Here is a 20870-nt window from a genome sequence, read left to right as displayed (position 1 = left end):
GGGAGAGCCCCACCACCCCTACAATGATATGGACCAATGATGTGCTTGTATTGTTTTTTTTTTCTCTTTCTTATTTGGACCAATCACAAGTGAGTGGAGGTTGTGGGGGTGATATTTTGTGGAGATCTGAATCATTACTGAAATAATAATTAACATTATCCTTAAAAAAGAAACCAAATGGTACGTATGGATTGTAGCGCTGACATTTCATAAGCCAAAAAAAAAAAAAAAAAACCACAACCATTAGTCGATTTAGTTATCGATGGAAATATCAATCTCCATATTAACAATAGGATAACCTTCTTTGAGATTTAGATAAATTATAATAAATTTTTCTACAAGATTTCCTATTTCCGTATAATCATATAGATTCTGGGATCCAAACACATAATTGGGTAATACCACCACACTAAAATAAAAAATATAAATAGCTAATTGGGAGCTCAAAGTGAAATACAATAATTAATTTTTTAGTTCAAATTTATATTAACTTAGTTCATGCTTTGTAGAGCTTTGGAAGAATGTGTTCGTGTTTGGCACAAGCTTGGTGAAGATTTGTGTTTGTGTGTTTGGTACTACTAGCGGAGATCTAGAGGTACAAGCGAGATTGTACAAATATGGAGATAGATTAGACAACAAAACATCTCTTGGAGTCTAAATCTTATGAATTGTTTTTTAAAATCCACCTCCATCTTCACTTACTTGACCCGAGTTGAGAACATTTCCCTGGTCAGATGATGCTGCAGCCATGGTGAGGCTAATATTCCTCAAACTCAGCACAAATATATATATACTAATGGCTGACACACACGATGCGTGTGCAAGTTAAATATATAACATATATTAGTTGTAGTGTTAAGTGATAAGAATCTTCCTTATCAAATTTGTAACCTTGAGTTCAAGTCTTGACCCGTTGACTTCTCTAGCTTTTTTTTTTTTGATAGATCACTGAACACTTGACATGAAGAGAGACAAAGCTTCAAGAAACCAATCTAAGTGCTCACATATATTATAGTATAGATAGATATATATGTGTCTTGGGTTTAGATTAAGTTATCTAGACTAATCAATTTCACGTTTTGAAAACAAAGCTACACAAAAATTTAAAATAGAATAAAAAATCTCAAAAATTTTAAAATAAAAAAATTGATTTGAATTGTGTACCAAGCAATCAAATTAATTACATTGCAATTTGATTTAATCCATCAATGCAAAAAATAATTATACATACAAAGTACAATTCTAGTTTATCAGGTTGCCCAAATTGCAAAACTTCATGCTCAGACCCTAACTGAATTTAATTTTGGTAAATTTTAACCCAAATTCCAAATTAAAATTATAGTCCAAACCAAAGAATTTTTCAAACCCAACTCAAGCTATGGTGGGATTGGTTTAAAACAAGATCTCTTTGCTGGTGCATTTTCTGAATTATTAATCAAAGGAATGACACATGAAAACAAACTTTTTTCACTTTTGTAGAAAAACAATACTTCCACCAAATGCCATTTCATTAATCTAATATAATCTTGTAATCTATTGTTTGCATTGTTTATCCATTTCCATTTTTTTAAGTTAAAAAAAGAAGAAAGAAGATCCATAACATTTATTAGCCAAACCAAACTGCAAGTCAGCCGAGACGAGTTGTCTCATCTGCATCCACCAACCAGTGAAATTACAACATACTATAGTAAAACAAAGAATAAAAGTTTCCCAATTAGATGCAAAAGGGAAACACGAAATAAGTCCAACATGACATTTTTGGACCAATCATGCTCAGACATATATCCTCCATACGTAAGCAAGTCAACACATCAAGATATTAGTAAGGAAATCATCGCATTGGCAGATTCTGGACCATCATTATTTACGCTCGGTATAATGTTTTCAGGATATATAAATTTGACAAACTCTTTGAGTTCAGTAAAACTACAATGCTCGCTGTATGGGACTTCATACCTGAAGAAAGGGAAACACAATCCTAATTAGCCACAAATGCTTAATTCCAATATGGAATCCGAAAAAAAAGGGCATTAAATTTACAAGAATACAAAACGGGGCTTCCAGGGAGAAACAAATCAGTCAACAATGTTAAAACTCTTACAAAATGAAAAATAAAATAAAATAAAAGAACTCGGATCTGTGAGACGTGTTCATATAGCCAACTCCAAGTAATTAGATTTAAGGCCTCTCTGAGTTGAGTATGTAAATGATCACACTTTCATATCCAGTAGTTGAAAACTGAGAAAAGGGTAAAGCATTGAGATATGATATATTTGCACAAATAATCAGATGCAAAGCCAATAAAGTTGAGCAAGCAGATGTAACAAGGGTTATCTTAATATTCGTTTCCACCAACTGTATGAGAAGCCTGGATTCACTAGAGCTGAGAGTGTGATTAATTCAAAGCAGAGGAACTGCAAGTAATTGTACCTACTAGAACCATGAGAACCAATGGTTGAATCACTTGCCTACTCAAACATCACTGTGGAACATAATCTACACATACTCATCTTAATGCTGTACAGAGACCAAAGCAACCAAGTGTTCCTGAATCACTAATTCACAATTACAGAATGTAGGCCTGCAGGCAATGTGAAAATTTGTCTGATGCTGGTTCCGGTAGCTAAAACTAATAAAATTGAAGGCCCTTTGCCTGCCATATCAGTCATAGAAAAAAATAATAATAATTTTCCAACTGAGTGATCAATTCACATGCAAGCAAGTGATTTTGTATTTTTTTAGCAATTGGCAAAAATAAAAATAAAAATAATAATAAATAAATAAGAAACTGAGTTTGTATTCCGAATTTGCAAGGACAAGATGGTGGTTGTCTCCAGTAATACGAGGTTAGATAGGCAAGCAAATAATATTTGTTCCTATAATCTTATTCAAAGCCACCCTCAGTGACTTCTTTCATATAATTTTGCCAAAGATGAGGGTTTGGAAAGAAACTTAGATAGTTATTATAATTTTCCAACGTTCAACTAAAATATCACCTTACAATTGTACCCTGCTGCCATCTTCTTCCTGAAGACTTCTTTCCTTTACCAAATGTCCAACCAGAAGGAGTGAAAGCAACTATGAGACTGTATTGGTGCTGATACAAGATCAAGCATAATATTAGTGCAGTATAAAATAAAATAAAAAAAGGAAAACCCAAAACAAAAAACTGAGGTTGGTAGGAAAAAAGTGGGTCTTTCTCATGCAATTCAAAATGTTGTTAATCCTTTGGCTTACTTAAGTGCTTAGGCAGCACCCAAAGCACATTCTACATATACATTGTATAGATCACTAGATCATATATTGTTAAGTTTGTAACTAGCCATGCCATGATAACAAGAAGACAAGTTCTTTGTTTCTTCCAGGGAAACTAATTAACAGAAGCATGCTTATTGAAGAAAAATAAGCAGAAAGAACATCACGACCAACATGATGAAAACTCAACAAATAAAAAGTAACATCATAATAATGACATTAGTAATAAGGAATATATATTTGCACAGGTGGACATTAGGCAGGTCAGGTCCCAAAAAAAGTTGTAGAATTCCACTGATTTTCCATGAGAACACAAACCTTGACACCCCTAATTCAACGAGCTGCCCATCCCACCCCAACAATTTTTTTAATATCTAATTTTGACATTGCCTTCGGGTTGTGCTCTTTGAGTTCATGTCATAAGATTCAAATTTCTGGTGCCCCATATTTGATCCCTTGCCTTACATTTTCCATATTTATAACCAGAACCTCTATTGATTTCAATATTCCATTTTTAGGTTCTGATTATTAAGGGCCTAATTGGTGTAATTTTTATTTTCAATATTTTGTAAAATAAGTGGGTGCCCCTCTAGAGACTGAGTCATCTCTTCGGTCTCTTACATACAAATTTGAGATCTTGTCTGCCACTAAACTGTGGGTTATTGTTTAACCATTTGTCAACCCGGTTATTCCTCTTTTTAGTTCCATTCCGACGGCCATTACCACGGTGATCAGCAAATGACTACTATATGTTCTGACATAAATCAGATCTATGATCCAACTTATTGATTAAGCTCTCTGTTTCAGGATACAGATTCAATTTAGCCCTATTCCCCTTATATGTATATTAGTGATGGCCATGAAGAAGGGGCTTACCGTTTTGGCGGTGTACATATTGTGTGAAAGCTTATCTGCTCTGGCACTTGGCTTGGAGCTTTTGTTTTGTTTTGAAGCATAGTATATATTTGCATTTCTTATTTAAAGATTTATATTTTGTGGTTGTGCTATGAGTTGGCAATGTAAATGTAATGAATGATAGTTCATTCTATATGAGTTAGGCACTAGCTCTAATGGGTTTATTATATCACTGGGATTATACAGGTTTTATATTAGTGAGCTAAGCTTATGCTAAACAAAAGCAAAGTATTAGTTAGAATGTATAATGGAGAAATTTAGGGTTATGGTTTGAGAGGAAGAAAGAGAGAAGAGAGAAAGAGACTGATAATAATATATGGCTTAGAGTTATTGAATTACTTTACACCAGCAAATATATTTATATAAAACCTAACATTACAAAATGACCAGTGTACCCTCAACTTAAATAAATAATAACATAAGAACATATAACTATTCTAACACTCCCTCTCAAGCTGGAGCATAAAGATCAAACATGCCCAGCTTAAAAGATAGTGATGAAAAGAAGTCTGAGCCAAAGGTGATATCACCCAATTGATCTTCAGAACGAACGTAAGGACTCACAAGTTGTTTGCGTAGTAAGACACCTCGAATGAAATGACAATCAATCTCGATATGTTTGGTACGCTCATGAAAGACAGGATTATTAGCAATGAATATGGCAGCCTAATTATCACAACACATACTCATAGGAGTAGGAACAGAAATACCAAAATCATGTAGAAGAGATAAAACGTCTATCAATCCTACTGCCAGCCCAATTAGCATCACTGAAGATAGTGACAAATAACAAGGAAGATGAATGATAGAGCAAACCCCGACCTGGGGCGCTCTTCAAGTACTGCAAGATACAACACACAACATCAAAATGAGGTTGGCGAGGAGCATGCATAAACTGACTGACCACACCCACAACATAAGCAATATTCGTACGAGTGACAGTGAGATATATCAACTTCCCAACCAACCGACGATAATGACCAAGATCAGAAAACAAGGCCTCGGTTTCACCACCAAGTTGAGTCTATGGGAGTATCACCAAGACGAGTGCCTAAAAAACCAATTTCAGTGAAAAGATCAAGGACATACTTTCGTTGTGAGAGAAACAAGCCCTGAGAGGATTGAGCAACCTCAATCCCAAGAAAATACCAAAGATGGCCCAAATCCTTGGTGTGAAATTGCTGACCCAAATACCACTTTACATCAGCAATACCAAGAGAGTCACTGCCAGAAATGATAATGCCATCCACATAGACAATAAGGATGATACTCCCAATAGACGAGTGGCGAACAAAAATAAAATGATCAGAAACAGAACGGCAGAAACCATAGGCAAGCACAACAGCACTGAACCAATCAAACCAGGTACAAGGGAACTGCTTGAGACCATACAAGGCCTTCTGTAACTGACAAACGAGATTCTCACGACCGGGAACAACATATCCAAGAGGTTGAGCCATATAGATCTCCTCTCGGAGATCGCCATGAAGAAATGCATTCTTGATATCAAGTTCATATAAAGGCCACGAATGATCAACAACAACCGAGAGGAGAATCTGAGCAGAGTTAAGGCGAGCCACAAGGGAGAAAGTCTCTAGGTAAGAATGGGGAGATATGGACATAGCATGCTTCCAACCCGATATGGACATAGCCTGTTGATAAGAATGGGGAATGGAAATACTAGACAGGCTACAAGCAAAGGAGTGAAATCTAGGAGATAAACAATCATACAAAACAAAATGAGCAATAGGATGTTGAGTGCAAATACGTATACCTTTGCGAACAGCAATAGGAAGCTCATCAGAGGCCACATCAGCAGAGGGAACAGGAGATGCAGGAGCCTTAGACAAAAGAGAAGAACGGGCCTGGTCCTAAGAAACAATGCAACAAGCTTGGGACCGCTGATAAACCTGTAGAGGAGAGGGAGGTAACAGAGCAAGATCTAAACTGGGGTGAGGATCTATACTAGTGGGAGGTGAGAGAGAGGGTGAAGGGACACAAGGCGCCGGAAGAGTAGGTGGGGGAGATGATGGCTCCCCCTCACGACAAGAGAGAAGATCAATGGATAACATCTGTACAGACAAAGAAAAAAAGGAGTAGCCTCAAAAAAGGTAACATCAGCACTGACAAAGTACCTACAAGACTCAGGATGATAACAGCGATAACCTTTCCAAGTACGAGAATAGCCTAAGAACACACATTTGCAAGCATGAGGAGATAACTTATCCAAACCTGAGTCAAGAACATGGACAAAGGCCACACAACCAAAAACACGAGGAAACAAGAGAAACGGAGATGATGTTAGGTATAATTGAGAGTGGAGAGACTGGTTGTGTAACATAATTGATGGCATGCGGTTAATAAGCAAGCAAGCAAGCGGTGAGCACAACATCACCCCAAAACTGATTGGGAACGTGCATGTTAAACATCAATGTGCGAGTCACATCTAGCAAATGGCAACGTTTTCGCTCCGCAACACTATTTTAGGGGGAATGTATGAGAACAACTAGTTTGATGAATAATACCACGAGTATCACAAAAGGTAGTCACAATAGACTACATATATTCTAAGACATTATCAGATCGAAAGATTTTAATACGTTTCCCAAATTCAATAAAGATTTCATTATCAATCTTAGAAATGATGGAAGGCAAATCAGACCTCTGTTTGATTAAAAACAACCAAGTCATTCTAGAATAATCATTCACAAAAATAACAAAATAAAAATTTACCATTAACAGTAGGAGTTCAAGGACCCTAGATATCTGTATGGATAAGATCAAACGACTCAAATGCTTTCCAAATTAAGGGATGACCCAAGCGAAAATGCCACTGTAGGGGAGACACTACAGCACTCAACACAGTAGACTGAGGACGAAGAGAGCTTTCAGTGTCCAAAAAGCACAAGTCATCCTTCTCATGCCTCGAACCAATCATCATCTTGGTCTGGAGGTCCTGCAAAACACATGAAGTAGGAGAAAAGGTTATAGAACAATGGAGAGCTTGAGTCAATTGACTAACAAAAAGCAAATTAAATGGAACCTTAAGAACATAAAGACCAGAGGGTAAGGAGAGGGATGGAGTTGGATGAAGAGGGCCTTGACCACTGACAGGTCGAGAAGATCCATCAGCAAGTACAATATCATGAGTAACAGGCCTAAGAGTATCAAAAAGAAAAGAATTACTAGAGATATGGGAACTAGTGCCAGAGTCTATGAGCTAAGGTTGGGTGGACTAAGCCACATATGCAATATTACCTAAACTAGCCATAGTAGCTGTAGAGGGTGAAAGTAGACCAGGCCGAAGAGACTGGACAAGGGCAGTAAGCTCACTAATCTGAGTAGTGAGTGCCTCATGAGAATCAACTGGAAGAGCAACAGGGCTAGTGGAAACCGAGGACGGAGCATCCATTACCCGATGCACATGGTCAGGTTTGCCATATTTCTACCAACACCAAGATTCAATATGGCCTAGGAAACCACAATGAGTACACGTGCGATCACCATGAAAACTAGAACTAAGTCCACTACGACCACCACCATGAGTACCTCGTGAGCCAGAATAAGAGCCCCGTTGACCAGAGGGTCCATGTAAACTCCCTCGACTAGGCCCGCGATCACCACGGCTAGAGACCAATGCAGAAGAGGACAAGGAAAAGGACCCAAAGATGGGTTAAGTCTGTCCCAATGAAGAACGCAACAGCTGAAAATAAGCATTAGCAGCAAAAGGTAGAGCCTCACTGGCGAGAATTTGATTTTTGAACCCTCGTAAATCAAAATCTAAGTCGGAGAGTAAAGAGGCTATCATAAACTCTTCCCAATGTTGCTTCTGTGTGGCCAAATCAGTAAGTGTCCGTGTTGTAATAATTGATCCCACAAGTTCTTAAGACCACTATAATAATCGGAAAGAGACCGGCCAGATTGGCGACTAGCAAAAATCTGTTCATATAGCTCATAGACCCAAGAGACGTTACTCTGATTCAAAAACGATTCAGTATGGGAGTCCCAAATTTGCTTAGCAGTGTCACAAAATTTCACAGTAGTAGCAACACAAGGGTCTAAGCTATACCATATCCACCCCATAACACATAAATCCTCACTACACCAACCATCATAAGTAGGATGATCAGTAGCAAGAGGTAGTTCAGTAAGATAACGTGGTTTCTTCTTGCCACATAAGAAAACTTTTAACTGCATGAGCCCAAGCTATATAATTTGCACCATTCAATTTTTTGGTAGTAATAGATTTACGCATCTCATCATCCTTACTCATAGCCATACGTGGTGTTGCCTTAGCCTCAAGCTCAGCCATAGCAATCCCGCAAGTCAACAATAAAAGGAATATGAACCAACAACAAGAAGTAAATTACCATCACCCACAAACAACCAAGAAAGGCAACAAACAGAGCTCAAAACCAATGACCCATGAAAAACAAAGGTGGGTGAGACACAAACAAGGCTATCAAACTACAATAGGGATAAAAAAAACCAACCCAATAGCAACAAATGAACAAACTAAGGTCCAATAACCATAGACAGGTGAGTTTCAGCCCCTATAGAGTAGATTTCAATAGGTAGAAACAACCAGAGACAAGGCATATCGCAGATTCAAAGAGGGACACCAAAAAACTCGAAAATCATTCAAAAATAGAAAGCACCCATAAGGATTGATCAAAAAAATCCACAAAAAATACCATCATCATCAGGAGGCAATTTTGAACCTAGGGTGAAAAACTCGTCCGTACAGTGCTGACGTCACACTGACGTCATCGTATGGATGATGACATTAGCATGCCTTGGTCACCTCAGATCAATGCCTAGAATTTGTTGAACAATATCTGATGGAGAATAGATTGCTCTGATACCAAGTTAGAATGTATAATGGAAAGTGACTGATAATAATATATGGTTTAGAGTTATTGAATTACTCTACACCAGCAAATATATTTATATAAAACCTGACATTACAAAATGACCAGAGTACCCTCAACTTAACTAAATAATTACATAAGAACATATAACTATTCTAACAGTATTAAATAAATTGCATATATTTTCAAAGGCACCTTCACTTGGTATAGTTAGGCCTTGGTAGCACGTGGCTATTGGCCAATCACGCCTTAATCCATAGGGTGAGATTTGTGCATGAATCAGTTTTATGCAATGAATATTTTGTTTTATTTCTACATAGTGAATACTTGATTGTGGTCTAAATTATCTATGACTATAGACGATTAGCCCGCCCCCCCTCCCTCCCTCCCTCCCTTTTTTTTTTCTTTTTTGAGTAAATTCATGAATAGTGATGCATCTTTTCCTTGTTTATTTGTATAATATTTTTTTTCGGTATTCACTAATTTCTTATATGTTTTATATATTTTCAAATATTTAAAATTTGAAACTCAAAAAGCCTACACCCTTTCACAACATTTCTCTTTATCCAATTTACCTCGTAAGTTTACCTACCTATTCATTTTGCATACAAGGTAATGGACTTCCACAAAATAATTCCAGTTTTAGAGTTTATAAAAGTCTAAGCCAATGTGGTATGAAACCTCCACCTCGTAAAAACTAATTATATGAAATAATGTAGTAATGTGCACCCTTACCGCATATTGATTAGATATACATTTCAATCGTTTGATGCTTGCAAGTGTCCACATTGGCACAACATGAATGTGGCTCTCCCGTTCATTCAACGTGAACCACTGCATATCTTCCATAGAAAGCCCCAAGCATTCCAAAAGGCGCAGCTTAGCTGCAGTGACATAGACTTTCTTGTGGAGGACACGAGCCACCTCTAAAAACAGTCTTTCTTTTCCTGTTAGAGAAAAAACTGTCTTAGGGTACAGGGAGAGGGAGAGCTGTGCTAAACTTTGCAATGCAAATTTCTAAAATCTGAAGCTATACTAGTATACCATAAGAACAAATATTGTTAATTGAAAAGACGGGATATGAAGAAAATTTGGAGAAATTGTTCTTTCCTTTCTACTATGAAAATATACAAAAAACTTGAAATAATAAAATAACTAACAATGACAAAAAAAAATTCATCACATTGATACTGGGTTTGAAAGGAGAGAGAGAGAAAGAGTGGTAGACTCTACCAATCGTGTAGCTGCCAATCAAGAAAAGAGTTTTTGGGTTGAAAGCTTCAGCTTGGATGGCCTCAACAACGAACTGAATTACAGCCTCCTGCTTTGGGAAGTCATACTGCATGAGATAGTGAATAAACTTTCATCAATTTTGAAACTAGACATTGAATAGAGCCAGCCACTAGCCTACTTTGATATATTCATATTACCAACTAAATGCAAATGATTATTACATTACCAAATGTTTAAGGAAAAACTTGGCAACATGTCAACTTGTCTCATTAATTGTTTGTCGATTTCTAAATGTTCATTTGGCTACTAATATTTTATGAAGACTAAGATGATTCATGTATCTGATTGATTACCTATGCTGTATACATGTAAATATATGCGACTACACTACACACAGAAAAAAATTACTACCCATCTGGTTTATAAATATTATAAGTTAGTATGGAAATACTATGCATCTTCATTTGAAAATAATATACATAGATTGTCCAGCTCAATGTGGTGATCTAACAAATGCCCATGCCTGAGGTGAGAACTCATTCATTATTCAAACGCATATTGCTTAGCTCTCCATGTGCCAAGCACAATCCTCAAGCCAATTTCGTAGGAATCATAATTTGAATAAGAATTCTTCTTGAGAGTGTCCTAGCAACAATTTTGCATTGTTATTTCATATATTTAGTCCGAAGGGTATTTTTGTAATCTGGAAATCATATATATGCAAAGGGTTAGAGGAGAGTGCACTAGTTTTTATTCTCTCCACATATGTATGATGCGCCTCTCTACTTCTCTCTCTTGTTCTTCTTCTACTTCTTCATATTATTCATCATGGTATTAGTCTATTAGAGCATATAGTTCATTTTTGGACTTGAACATAATAATAATTGGGCTCTCCATGATCAACTTAGGGAACTTGATGATCAACTGATTATTATTTGTCCTTTTTTAATCATTGCCTTCTTCATATGGTTTTTCATTTTTTCTTTATTTTTTGGAAAATAGTCCCTTTTTTTAAGATCTGGTGTTTCCGGTCCAATTAGAGCAATCTGTCTGATTTTTTCACTCATTAAAGGTCAGTCAAATGGATGTATTACCCAAGGTGTTTGAGAGTTGATTGCTGCATTTTGAGGATCTAAAAGTGTTTTTAGCCACTTTTTCCATCCTGGCAACCCCTCCTCGGTGTTTTTCACAATTTTTTCTGTACACCAGTGCTTGATGAAGTCTTTGCTAACCTTGATTGGGTAACAGTCCCTTTTGTTTTCTGCAATAAGCTTTTGTGGTTCAGCACTATGGTTGTGGCCTGTTCTTCTCCTTTTTTTGGTTTTCTACACTTCGGCAGGTTATCCTTATTGCTTGTTTCTATTTTTTGTTGCATTATATTGCTGGTTTGTTCCATACTATTTGTTGGTTTGGTGCCATCCGGTGTATTCTAACAATGTTGGAAGATAGCATTTTTTCACAACCATAAGAAGCTACCAGGGTTCATCTAGGAATGAAAACCCAGTTGAATATAGAAATCAAAATATTATGTTTGAATATGGAAATTAGAATAGGAATTATTTTGATTATAAGAATCTTACCTTGTATATATTGTTTCCTAAATTGTATCATAAATATGTTATATATACATGGCTTCCACCTAATTGATTGGTAAGCCAAATAATTTTTTTCATTTTTTTTGGTATTATAGCCTCCCTAGCTGTCTCTCTCTCAACCACCTATCACCCCGACTGCCTTTTTTCTTCTCTCTAGCCTTCAACAACCCTTTCCAACTCCTTTTCTCCCTCCGACAGTCACAGCCCAACCTCAACCCAACCTTCGCAGCCCCTCTCCTTCCTTGTCTTCATCTCGGTAGGCCTTCTTTATCCCTGCCGAGGCTCTGGTTGCTACCGACTAGACTTGGTTCTGGTCTTACGTGCTTCGGCTGCCTCTTTAAGTGGTCTGTTTTTTTCCCTTTCTTGGGGTGATTGGACTGATGTATTAAACCCCTTTGTCTGTCCTTTTATTCTTTTGGACTACCGAGTTTATTCAGTAGCATCTATTTAGATAAGCCATTGAGTTTTTTTCGGCTTCTTATTTTTTCTTGGATTGTGTTGCTATCTTTGTGTGTTTTTCAGCCACTCTTCTTACAGCAAGACTGATCCATCCTTTGCTGATATACCTACCAAGCATGTTCCAATTAGTTCTGATTTTTCTCTTTCTCATCACTCCTGTTCATCGTATTATGAGTGTTGTGTTGAATGGGAAAATTTTTGCCGCTTGGAGTTGCTCCCTTAAACTCTTTTTAGGGGGCAAGGGAAAAGCTCATTGGCTTTTATCTTCCAATACCCAACCTGCTGCAACAAATCCTACCCGTGCACAGTGGGATATTGATAACAGTACTATTTTGGGACGGATGTTCAACTCCATGGAAGATCGTATTTATCACATGTTTCTCTACTGCAACACAATTTCCAATCTATAGCATGCCTTGTCACAAATGTATGTTCATGCTCATAATGATGCTCGCATCTTTGAGCTCTATCAGGATATTGCTCGTGCTTCCCAATCTGCCTTGGGTCTTTCAGTGTCAAAATTCTTTGGATACCTTCAAGTCCGTTGAGAAGAATTGGCTCAATATGAGCCCTTGACTAAGTTACCAGCAAATGCTGCCTCTCTTATGTCCAAACGCCTTGCTTGCCAGCATACTTACCAATTTCTTATGGGTTTAACCTCTGAGTTTGAATCCCTTCGAACTCGGATTTTAAACACATCACCTATGCCCTCTCTCTACAAGTCCTTTGCCACCATTGATAGTGAGGAGCATCATAGGCGTTTGGTTCAATCAAATCCTTCTCTTTTATCTCCAGTTTCATCTAATCAGATGACTCTTGCTGCAAAGTCTGGTACTCGGGGTTCTACTGGTCCAGTTACTTGTCATCATTGTGGCATTTCTGGTCATGTTAAGGCTCTTTGCTTCAAACTTCATCCTGAGTTGAGGCAACGTTCCTCTCACCCTTGTGCTAGCACCCCTAGCACTACGGTTCTAGTGGATTCTGCTACTCATGCTCTTGGGTCTCCTTATCTCCCTAATTTACAAGAGTTACAAACTCAGATTGGTCAGCTTCAGGCTAAGCTTGGATCTCTTACTGCCAATTCTCCTGGCCCATCATCTACCATTGTTACCACCCTTGCAACAGGTACTTCTACTGCTTTCCATGTTCGATTTGCTAGTCCCTCATAGGTTCTAGATTCTGGGGCTAATGATCACATGGCGGGTGAGTTTTCCTTACTTTCGTCGCCAGTCCCTACTACTATTGCCCAATCTATGTGTCTTGCTGATGGTTTGTTATCCTATGTTCGTCATAAGGGTGTAGTGTCTTTATCACCAACCATTACTTTATCATCTGTTTTACATGTTCCAAATTTGTCATATAATCTCTTATCTATTAGTCATCTTCCCAAACAATTTAATTGTGTTATCGTCTTCTTACCCTTCTCTTGCCTTTTACAGGACCTGAGTTCAAAGAGGATTTTTGGCAAGGGCTAATGAGCGTGATGGGCTATACTACTTTGGGGATCCACTGGACGAGCCTTCCTCTTCTTCCTTAACTAGTTTTCAGGCCTCTATTTGCCTGCTTCCATGTCTTGTGTTTTTAATATTCAAACTTTAGTATTATGGCACGCTCAAATGGGTCATGTTAATTTTCAATATTTATGTCAACTTTTTCCTTCATTTAATAAAACTTGCAAAGATTCTAAGTTTCATTGTGTGGTTTGTGAGTTATCTAACCATACTCGTACTAGCTATATCCCTCATATGACTCATGCTCCTAGTGCTTTTAATCTTATACATTTTGATATCTGGAGCCCTTCCCTTGTCACTACTTTTTCTGGTCATAGATATTATGTGACTTTTATTGATGATCATACTAAGTACACTTGTGTTTATCTAATTCGTCCTAAGTCTGACATCTTTTCCATTTTTGTCCAATTTTTACAGATTGTTAAAACTCAGTTTCATGCAGTTGTTAGGATTATCCATTTTGATAATGGTGGGAAATATATTTCTAATGCATTTTGTTCCCATCTTAATCAAACCAACATTCTTCAACTTGTCCTCGGACCCCTGAACAAAATGGTGTTGCTGAACGCAAAAACCGTTATATTATGTTTGTTATCCGGTGTCTTCTTCAAGGTATGAGTGTTCCGAAGTCTTATTGGCATATGGTAGTTCTTATTGTTGTTTACCTCATTAATAGGACCCCTAGCCATGTGTTGCATAGACTCGCTCCGTTTCATACCCTTATGCCCACCACTACTCTGTTTCCACCCTTACCTCGTGTCCTTAGATGTACTTGTTTTGTTCAAACTCAGATAGTCCCACTCGCACAAAGTTAGATGACAAATCTATTCATTGTATCTTCTTAGGAAACTCTTCCATGTCTAAAGGGTATAGGTGTTGACCCTGTTTCTTGGCTTCTCCTCCTGTTACTTCCACTGTTCGCCTGGTGACCATTTTGGACGAGGTTAAGAATAAGGCTGTCCCCTTTCCTTCTTCTCAACCTTTGCCTCCTCCTCCATTGCGAGTATACTCCCATCACCCACGCACTCAGCCCCCACTACCGCTTCTCCGATCTCTGGGTCAAGTAACTCTTCTCCTTTAACTTCTCTTCCACCTCCTCGTTGTAACCCACATCGGGAATGACATCCTCCAAATCATTTCAGTTATTTGAGTAGTACTTATCATCCTATTTCCCAATATCTTGCCTATGACAGGGTTTCCCCTTCTTACCGTTCTTTTCTTGGCAAGCTTGAGTCGGAGTCCATTTCTTGTTTTGTATCTGAGGCCTTTCAGAATCCCAAATGGGTAGCGGCTATGCAGACTGAGATGGCGGCCTTAGAATAGAATCACACTTGGAATCTTATACCTTTACTTCCTGGGCAAAGCACAGTTGGTTGCAAATGAATGTTCACTATAAAGTACCTCGCTGATGGCTTAGTTGACAGTTACAAAGCCCGCCTAGTGGCCAAAAGTTTCACACAAATTCTTGGCAAGGATTTTGGTGCCACTTTTGCCCCTGTCACCAAGCTTACTTCTGTACATCTCCTTATTTCCCTTATAGCATCTCATTCTTGACCTCTTCATCAGCTTGATGTCAAGAATGCATTTCTCTATAGAGATCTTCTTGAGACGATTTATGGCTCCTCCACCCGATTTTCGGGAGTATTTGGGGAAAGTGTATCAGTTATGCAAATCCGTGTATGGTCTGAAACAGTCTCCACGAGTATAGTTTGGTCGCTTCAATTCTGTTATTATATCTATGGGCTTCTTTCAGTGTCACTCCGATCACACTTGTTTCATTCGCCATAATTCTGTAGGTCTGTGTATAATTTTGTTAGTTTATGTGGATGATATTATTCTCACAGGTGATGACTCTTTCGACATTGGTCAAGTAAAGAAAGACTTGAGCCAAACATTTGATATTAAGGCCTTGTTTGGCAAGTAGATGTTTTAGTCTAAAAGCCAAAAAGTTACTAAAAAAACCAAAAAGCCTATAACCTATACCAAAAAGTCAAAGATTCCCTTTTCCCTCTACTTTTTGCACATCTTTTCGTAAAAAGCCAAAAAGCCACCCCAAACATACTAGTTTTTTTTAGCTTATATTTTAGCCAAAAAGCCAAAAAGTTACTAAAATAGCATGTTTCCAAAAGAGGCCTAAGGATCTAGGATGTCTCAAATATTTTCTGAGAATTGAGGTTGTTTGCTCAAGGGAAGGGATCTCCTTATCTCAAAGAAAATACACCGTTGACTTGCTTCAGGATACTGGTATGTTAGGGTGTAAACTTGTTTCTACTCCTATGGATCCTAATGTCAAACTCACATCAGAGTCTGGTGAGTTGCTGGATAACCCAGGCTTGCATCAGCATCTTGTTGGACGCCTCATTTATTTGACCAACACTAGACTTGATTTGACATTTGCAGTTAGTGTTGTGAGTCAGTTCATGCATGCACCTCGTAAAGAGCATCTTAACGCGATTCATCATATTTTGAGGTATTTCAAACTCCTCTTGGCTTGGGATTGTTCTTTACCGCTGGTCTCCAATCTGGCCTCTCCTGTTTCACCAATGTAGACTATGTAGGATCTAGGACTGATAGGCATTCCACCTCTGGCTTCTGTACTTTCTATGGTGATCATCTTATCTCATGAAAAAGTAAGAAGCAAGCGGTGGTTTCTAGGTCTTCTGCAGAGGCTGAGTATCAGGCTATGGCACATGGGACATGTGAGATTTTTTGGATTCGTTCTATTCTGGCAGAGTTAGGTTTTGAGGAGACTGTTTGTTCCTCTTTATTTTGTGATACAAATATGTCATTATGTTATCCTCTGATCTTGTACTTCATGAGCATACCAAGCATATCGAGGTTCACATACATTTCATTCGAGAAAAGGTTTGGACTGGCATTATGCGTCCATCCTTTGTCTCTTCTTCTTAGCAGTTGGCAGATATATTTACAAAATTTGTGGGACAGACTTTGCTCCAGTCTTCCATTGACAAGCTAAGTTTGTTGAATATCTTCACACCAGCTTAAGGGAGAGTATTGAATATGGAAATCAAAATATTATGTTTGAATATGGAAATTAGAATAAGAATTATTTTGATTATAGAAATCTTACCTTGTATATATTGTTTCCTAAATTGCATCATGAATATATTATATATACATGGCCTCTACCTCATTGATTGGTAAGACAAATAATTATTTTCATTCTTTTAACCCTACCCTATAGGTTACCACAATTAAACTTGATGGACAAAATTAAAAGGAAGATGGGATACTTGATACGAAAATTTGTGGTACCAAGCGTTGATGATCCACTACAAGATGAATAGGACACAAAGAACTCTATGGTCATTTCATTTCTACTTAACTCTACTATGCAAGCAGATGTAAGTGATGGGTACTTGTTTATGAATATTGTCAAGGAGATTTGGGCTGCAGTTGCACAAATTTATTCACAGAAGGGTAATATGGCACAAATTTATGATTTGAAATGCCAAATTCACAACACTAAATAGAGGGATTCCTCAATTGCAACTTGCTTCCATTCCCTTTGTTCTTTGTGGCAAGAATTAGATCACTACTTATGGCGTGTGACTAAATAAAAATAAAGAAGTATGTTCTACAGCAGGACAGCCCCAAAAAGAGCTGTGGACAGTAGATGCAGCCCAAAGAAAGCTCAAAATATTTAAATCCTATTATACAAGCTACATGTGATAACTTGGGTTGTAACCGACCTTTTAACCAGTCTTTTAGATCCAACTGAATTTCCAAAGTTGAATACTTCCCTTTATCTTTGGTTAGTTGACTTGATTAGGTGTTGAGGGTTTAGCACCTCACACTGTTTATATACCTATTTTGGATGTGTATACTTGTTTGTGTTTCAAGGTGCCCCGAGGGCACGATTTGGGAGTTGAGTGACCCAAAAATTAGTTTGTCAGTGATAAGGTGCGACCGCCTACGTTACATGGACTCGGGTGTGGGTATTGAGTGCTAGTGTGTATTTAAGGGTCGGATACTTTAAAACTAAAAATTGAGGATACGTGGATACAGATCTAAATTTAGATACGGGTATGGGGATATGTTAAATAGTTAATTTTTAAAATATATTTATTATATAAAGATTAGTTAAAACAAAGTTAAGAAATAATAGATTTTGTTAAAAAAATAAAAATTATAACAATTATATTAGGTATAAAATAAATTATATATATCATTTAATATGATATATTATATAAATTATTAAAGTCCCAATTTAATATGAGCCTTTGATATATAATTATATAATTTAATATGATAAATTATATAACTTTAGTGATAGGATTTAAGACTTTTAATATGATATATTATTGATATATATATATAGAGCGAGAGAGAGAAAAAAAAGAGGGAGACGAAGACATACAGCGTGGGAGAAGAGAGAGAACGCTCGAGAGAGACAGAAGAAGAAAGATTGAGATTCGAGAGTAGGACAAGAAGAGGAGATCGAGATAGAGCAAAATCAAGTGAGAGAGGGATATCGAAGAGATAAAAATCGCACCTGAGACAAAGATCGAAGCCCTAATCGCAGGTGTGCTATCTTTCTTCTTCGTTTGCCTTATCCACTTTCTCCATGCCATATCCTAGCCGTATCCCGTATCTATACCCGTGTCGTGTCGTGTTGACACAGGTATTTCGCCAAATCTGACGAGTCGTGTAACATAAGCGACCGCAGGTTGCCAAGTGAGGTTGTGTGGCCACATGTACATGAGCAAGGAAATGGTGTCACATGACTTGAAGTAAATATACCCATTTTTCCTCTTCTTTCTCATTTGTTACGAACAGAAACGGTCTTACATAGGGTTTCCTTTATTTCCTCCTCATTTCATTCTCTCTTCATATTTTCTATCATTATAACTCAATTGAAGCTAAATTGTGGAAATTCAAATAGTCCCCTTATGTTGAACCCATGCATGTGAAGACTTATACCAAATTATATCACTTAAACCCTAAATTTCTAAACTAATGGATTCTACAATGTTTTTAATGTGTGGAACAAGAGTTGAATCCCAAATTTTTAGCAATTTTTCAATTTAATTGAACTAATTACAAGAAAGTGGTTTAAAGGGGAAATTATAATTGTGTTGCATAAAGAAGAAATTGTAATCTCTTACATGTGATCTTTGAATTGGTGAAATTGTAAGTTCAGACAGAAATTTAATTGTGAATTGATGGAAATATTGGTTAGAATTGTTCTTTTAATAAGAAGATTGTATCGTTTTGGAATATGTTAATATTGAATTACATTGTGGTTTATAGCTATGCTACATGGACTCGTCAGACTTGGTGAAGTACCCATGTCAACATGACATGACACTACACGGGTACAAGTACGGGATACGGTCGGGATATGACATGCAGAAAGTGGATACGGAAAACGAAGAACAAAGATGGCATACCTGTGATTAGGGCCACGAAAATGGAGATTAGGGCTTCGATCTTCATCTCAGGTGTGGCTTTCATCTTCTTCGATCTCCGTCTCTTTCTCTCTCACTTGATTTTGCTCTGTCTTGATCTGCCCTTCTTGGCCTACTCTCAAATATCAATCTGTCTTCTTCTGTCTCTTCGTCTTTCACGATCATTCTCTTCGTCTCTCTTCTCTCACGCTCGATGCCATCATCTCCCCCTCTCAATAATATATCATATTAAAAGTCTCAAATCCTATTACAAGTTATATAATATATCATATTAAATAATATAATAATATAATTATATATCAAAGGCTCATATTAAAATAGGACTTTAATAATTTATTTTGTATCTAATATAATTTTTATTTCCTTTTATTTTTTTTAACCGAATCTATTATTTCTTAACTTTTTTTTTAAATAACTATTTAACATATCACGTACCTGTATTTAAATTTGAATCCACATTCACATATCCTCAATATTTAGTTTTGAAGTATACGACTCATAAATATGCACCCGCACCCGATACCCACACCCAAGTCCGTGTAACGTAAATTTATAGTGAATCCGAGTAGTGTATAGTGATATCAATGATGAGAAATAAATTGGCTTGAGAACTTTGATGAAAGACCGGAAACCAGTGCATGTAAGTACCGATTTCCTTCCAGTTAATAATCTGTAAAGCAAAGGTTGTTTAAATGATTATTGTAATAGATCACTGACAGATACAAACACCTAGGGATTCATTCAGTTAAGTGTTGTTTTGTATTAAAATTTCATAAATGTTTTGAATAAAATTGAGAACACCTGGAATGATATATTATTATGAAAATGTTAGTAATTATATTTATGAAGTTGAGAAACATTTGAGAAAATCCATGGTTTAAATTTGTCAAATGTTATTTTTTATCGCATCATAATCATATTCGCTAAACCTTCATACATTTTAAGTAAAGAAACTTTCTACTGGACCATTGTGTTCATTCCTTCTATTGAAAACTATTTTCAAATATTGATGACAGGTCTCAAGCCCAATGATGATTCGAGATGATGACAAGCATTGAGGCTTATTTTTGTTTATATTTATGTATAGGGCATGGCCCCTTTTACTTTTGTAGGCCGAGGCCCTTTTTGTTGTAAAGAGGGAATGCCCTCTATTTTGGACGTACACCATAGAGGCTATAACTTGCTTTATTTTGGTATCTATGTATGGTGCATTGGACATAGAAATGTATACCATATAAATTTTACGTCACTTGTATAATTAAAGTTTATTAATGAAATAGAACTTCGTGCTTTGTATGTTAACCTCATAACACTTTTAGTCTATTTATTTATTCATATCGTATCAAGGTTGGTTATAATTAAAGTTTATTAATGAAATAGAACTTCGTGCTTTGTATGTTAACCTCATAACACTTTTAGTCTATTTATTTATTCATATCGTATCAAGGTTGATTATTCAGATCGTATCATTTAGATTCAAAATTTGTAAAATTGGGATGTGACATCATATTTGCAAAAACTCATTTAATGGATGGACATATACTAATTATACATCAGTTCCAACTTATTTAAGTTGGATTTGGGCTTATGAAATTGGAA

General features: G+C 36.8%; 1 protein-coding gene across 3 annotated transcripts in view; it reads right to left on the bottom strand.

The window, feature by feature from the left end:
- Positions 1-1581: 1581 nt before the first annotated feature.
- Positions 1582-20870, bottom strand: part of LOC114263338 (sterile alpha motif (SAM) domain-containing protein) — a 35172-nt gene continuing 15883 nt past the window's right edge. The window contains exons 7-11 of one of the 3 annotated variants that reach the window (XR_003629596.2): positions 10275-10380; positions 9777-9988; positions 6904-7126; positions 2997-3097; positions 1582-1956 (exon numbers count right to left, since the gene is read on the bottom strand). Coding sequence is in view for 2 of the 3 variants with exons in the window: in XM_028203844.2 (XP_028059645.2) it covers positions 1812-1956; positions 2997-3097; positions 9777-9988; positions 10275-10380 (564 nt within the window). In the remaining variant the exon portion in view is untranslated. The remainder of the gene's footprint in view (positions 1957-2996; positions 3098-6903; positions 7127-9776; positions 9989-10274; positions 10381-20870) is intronic. The other 2 variants (XM_028203844.2, XM_028203846.2) reach the window with 2 other exon arrangements.

Source organism: Camellia sinensis, chromosome 10 (assembly GCF_055761805.1).
Source record: "Camellia sinensis isolate YWXY chromosome 10, ASM5576180v1, whole genome shotgun sequence".
Classification (NCBI taxonomy): domain Eukaryota; kingdom Viridiplantae; phylum Streptophyta; class Magnoliopsida; order Ericales; family Theaceae; genus Camellia; species Camellia sinensis.
Note: the sequence above shows the minus strand (reverse complement) of the source record. Positions and strands in the feature narration are given on the sequence as shown.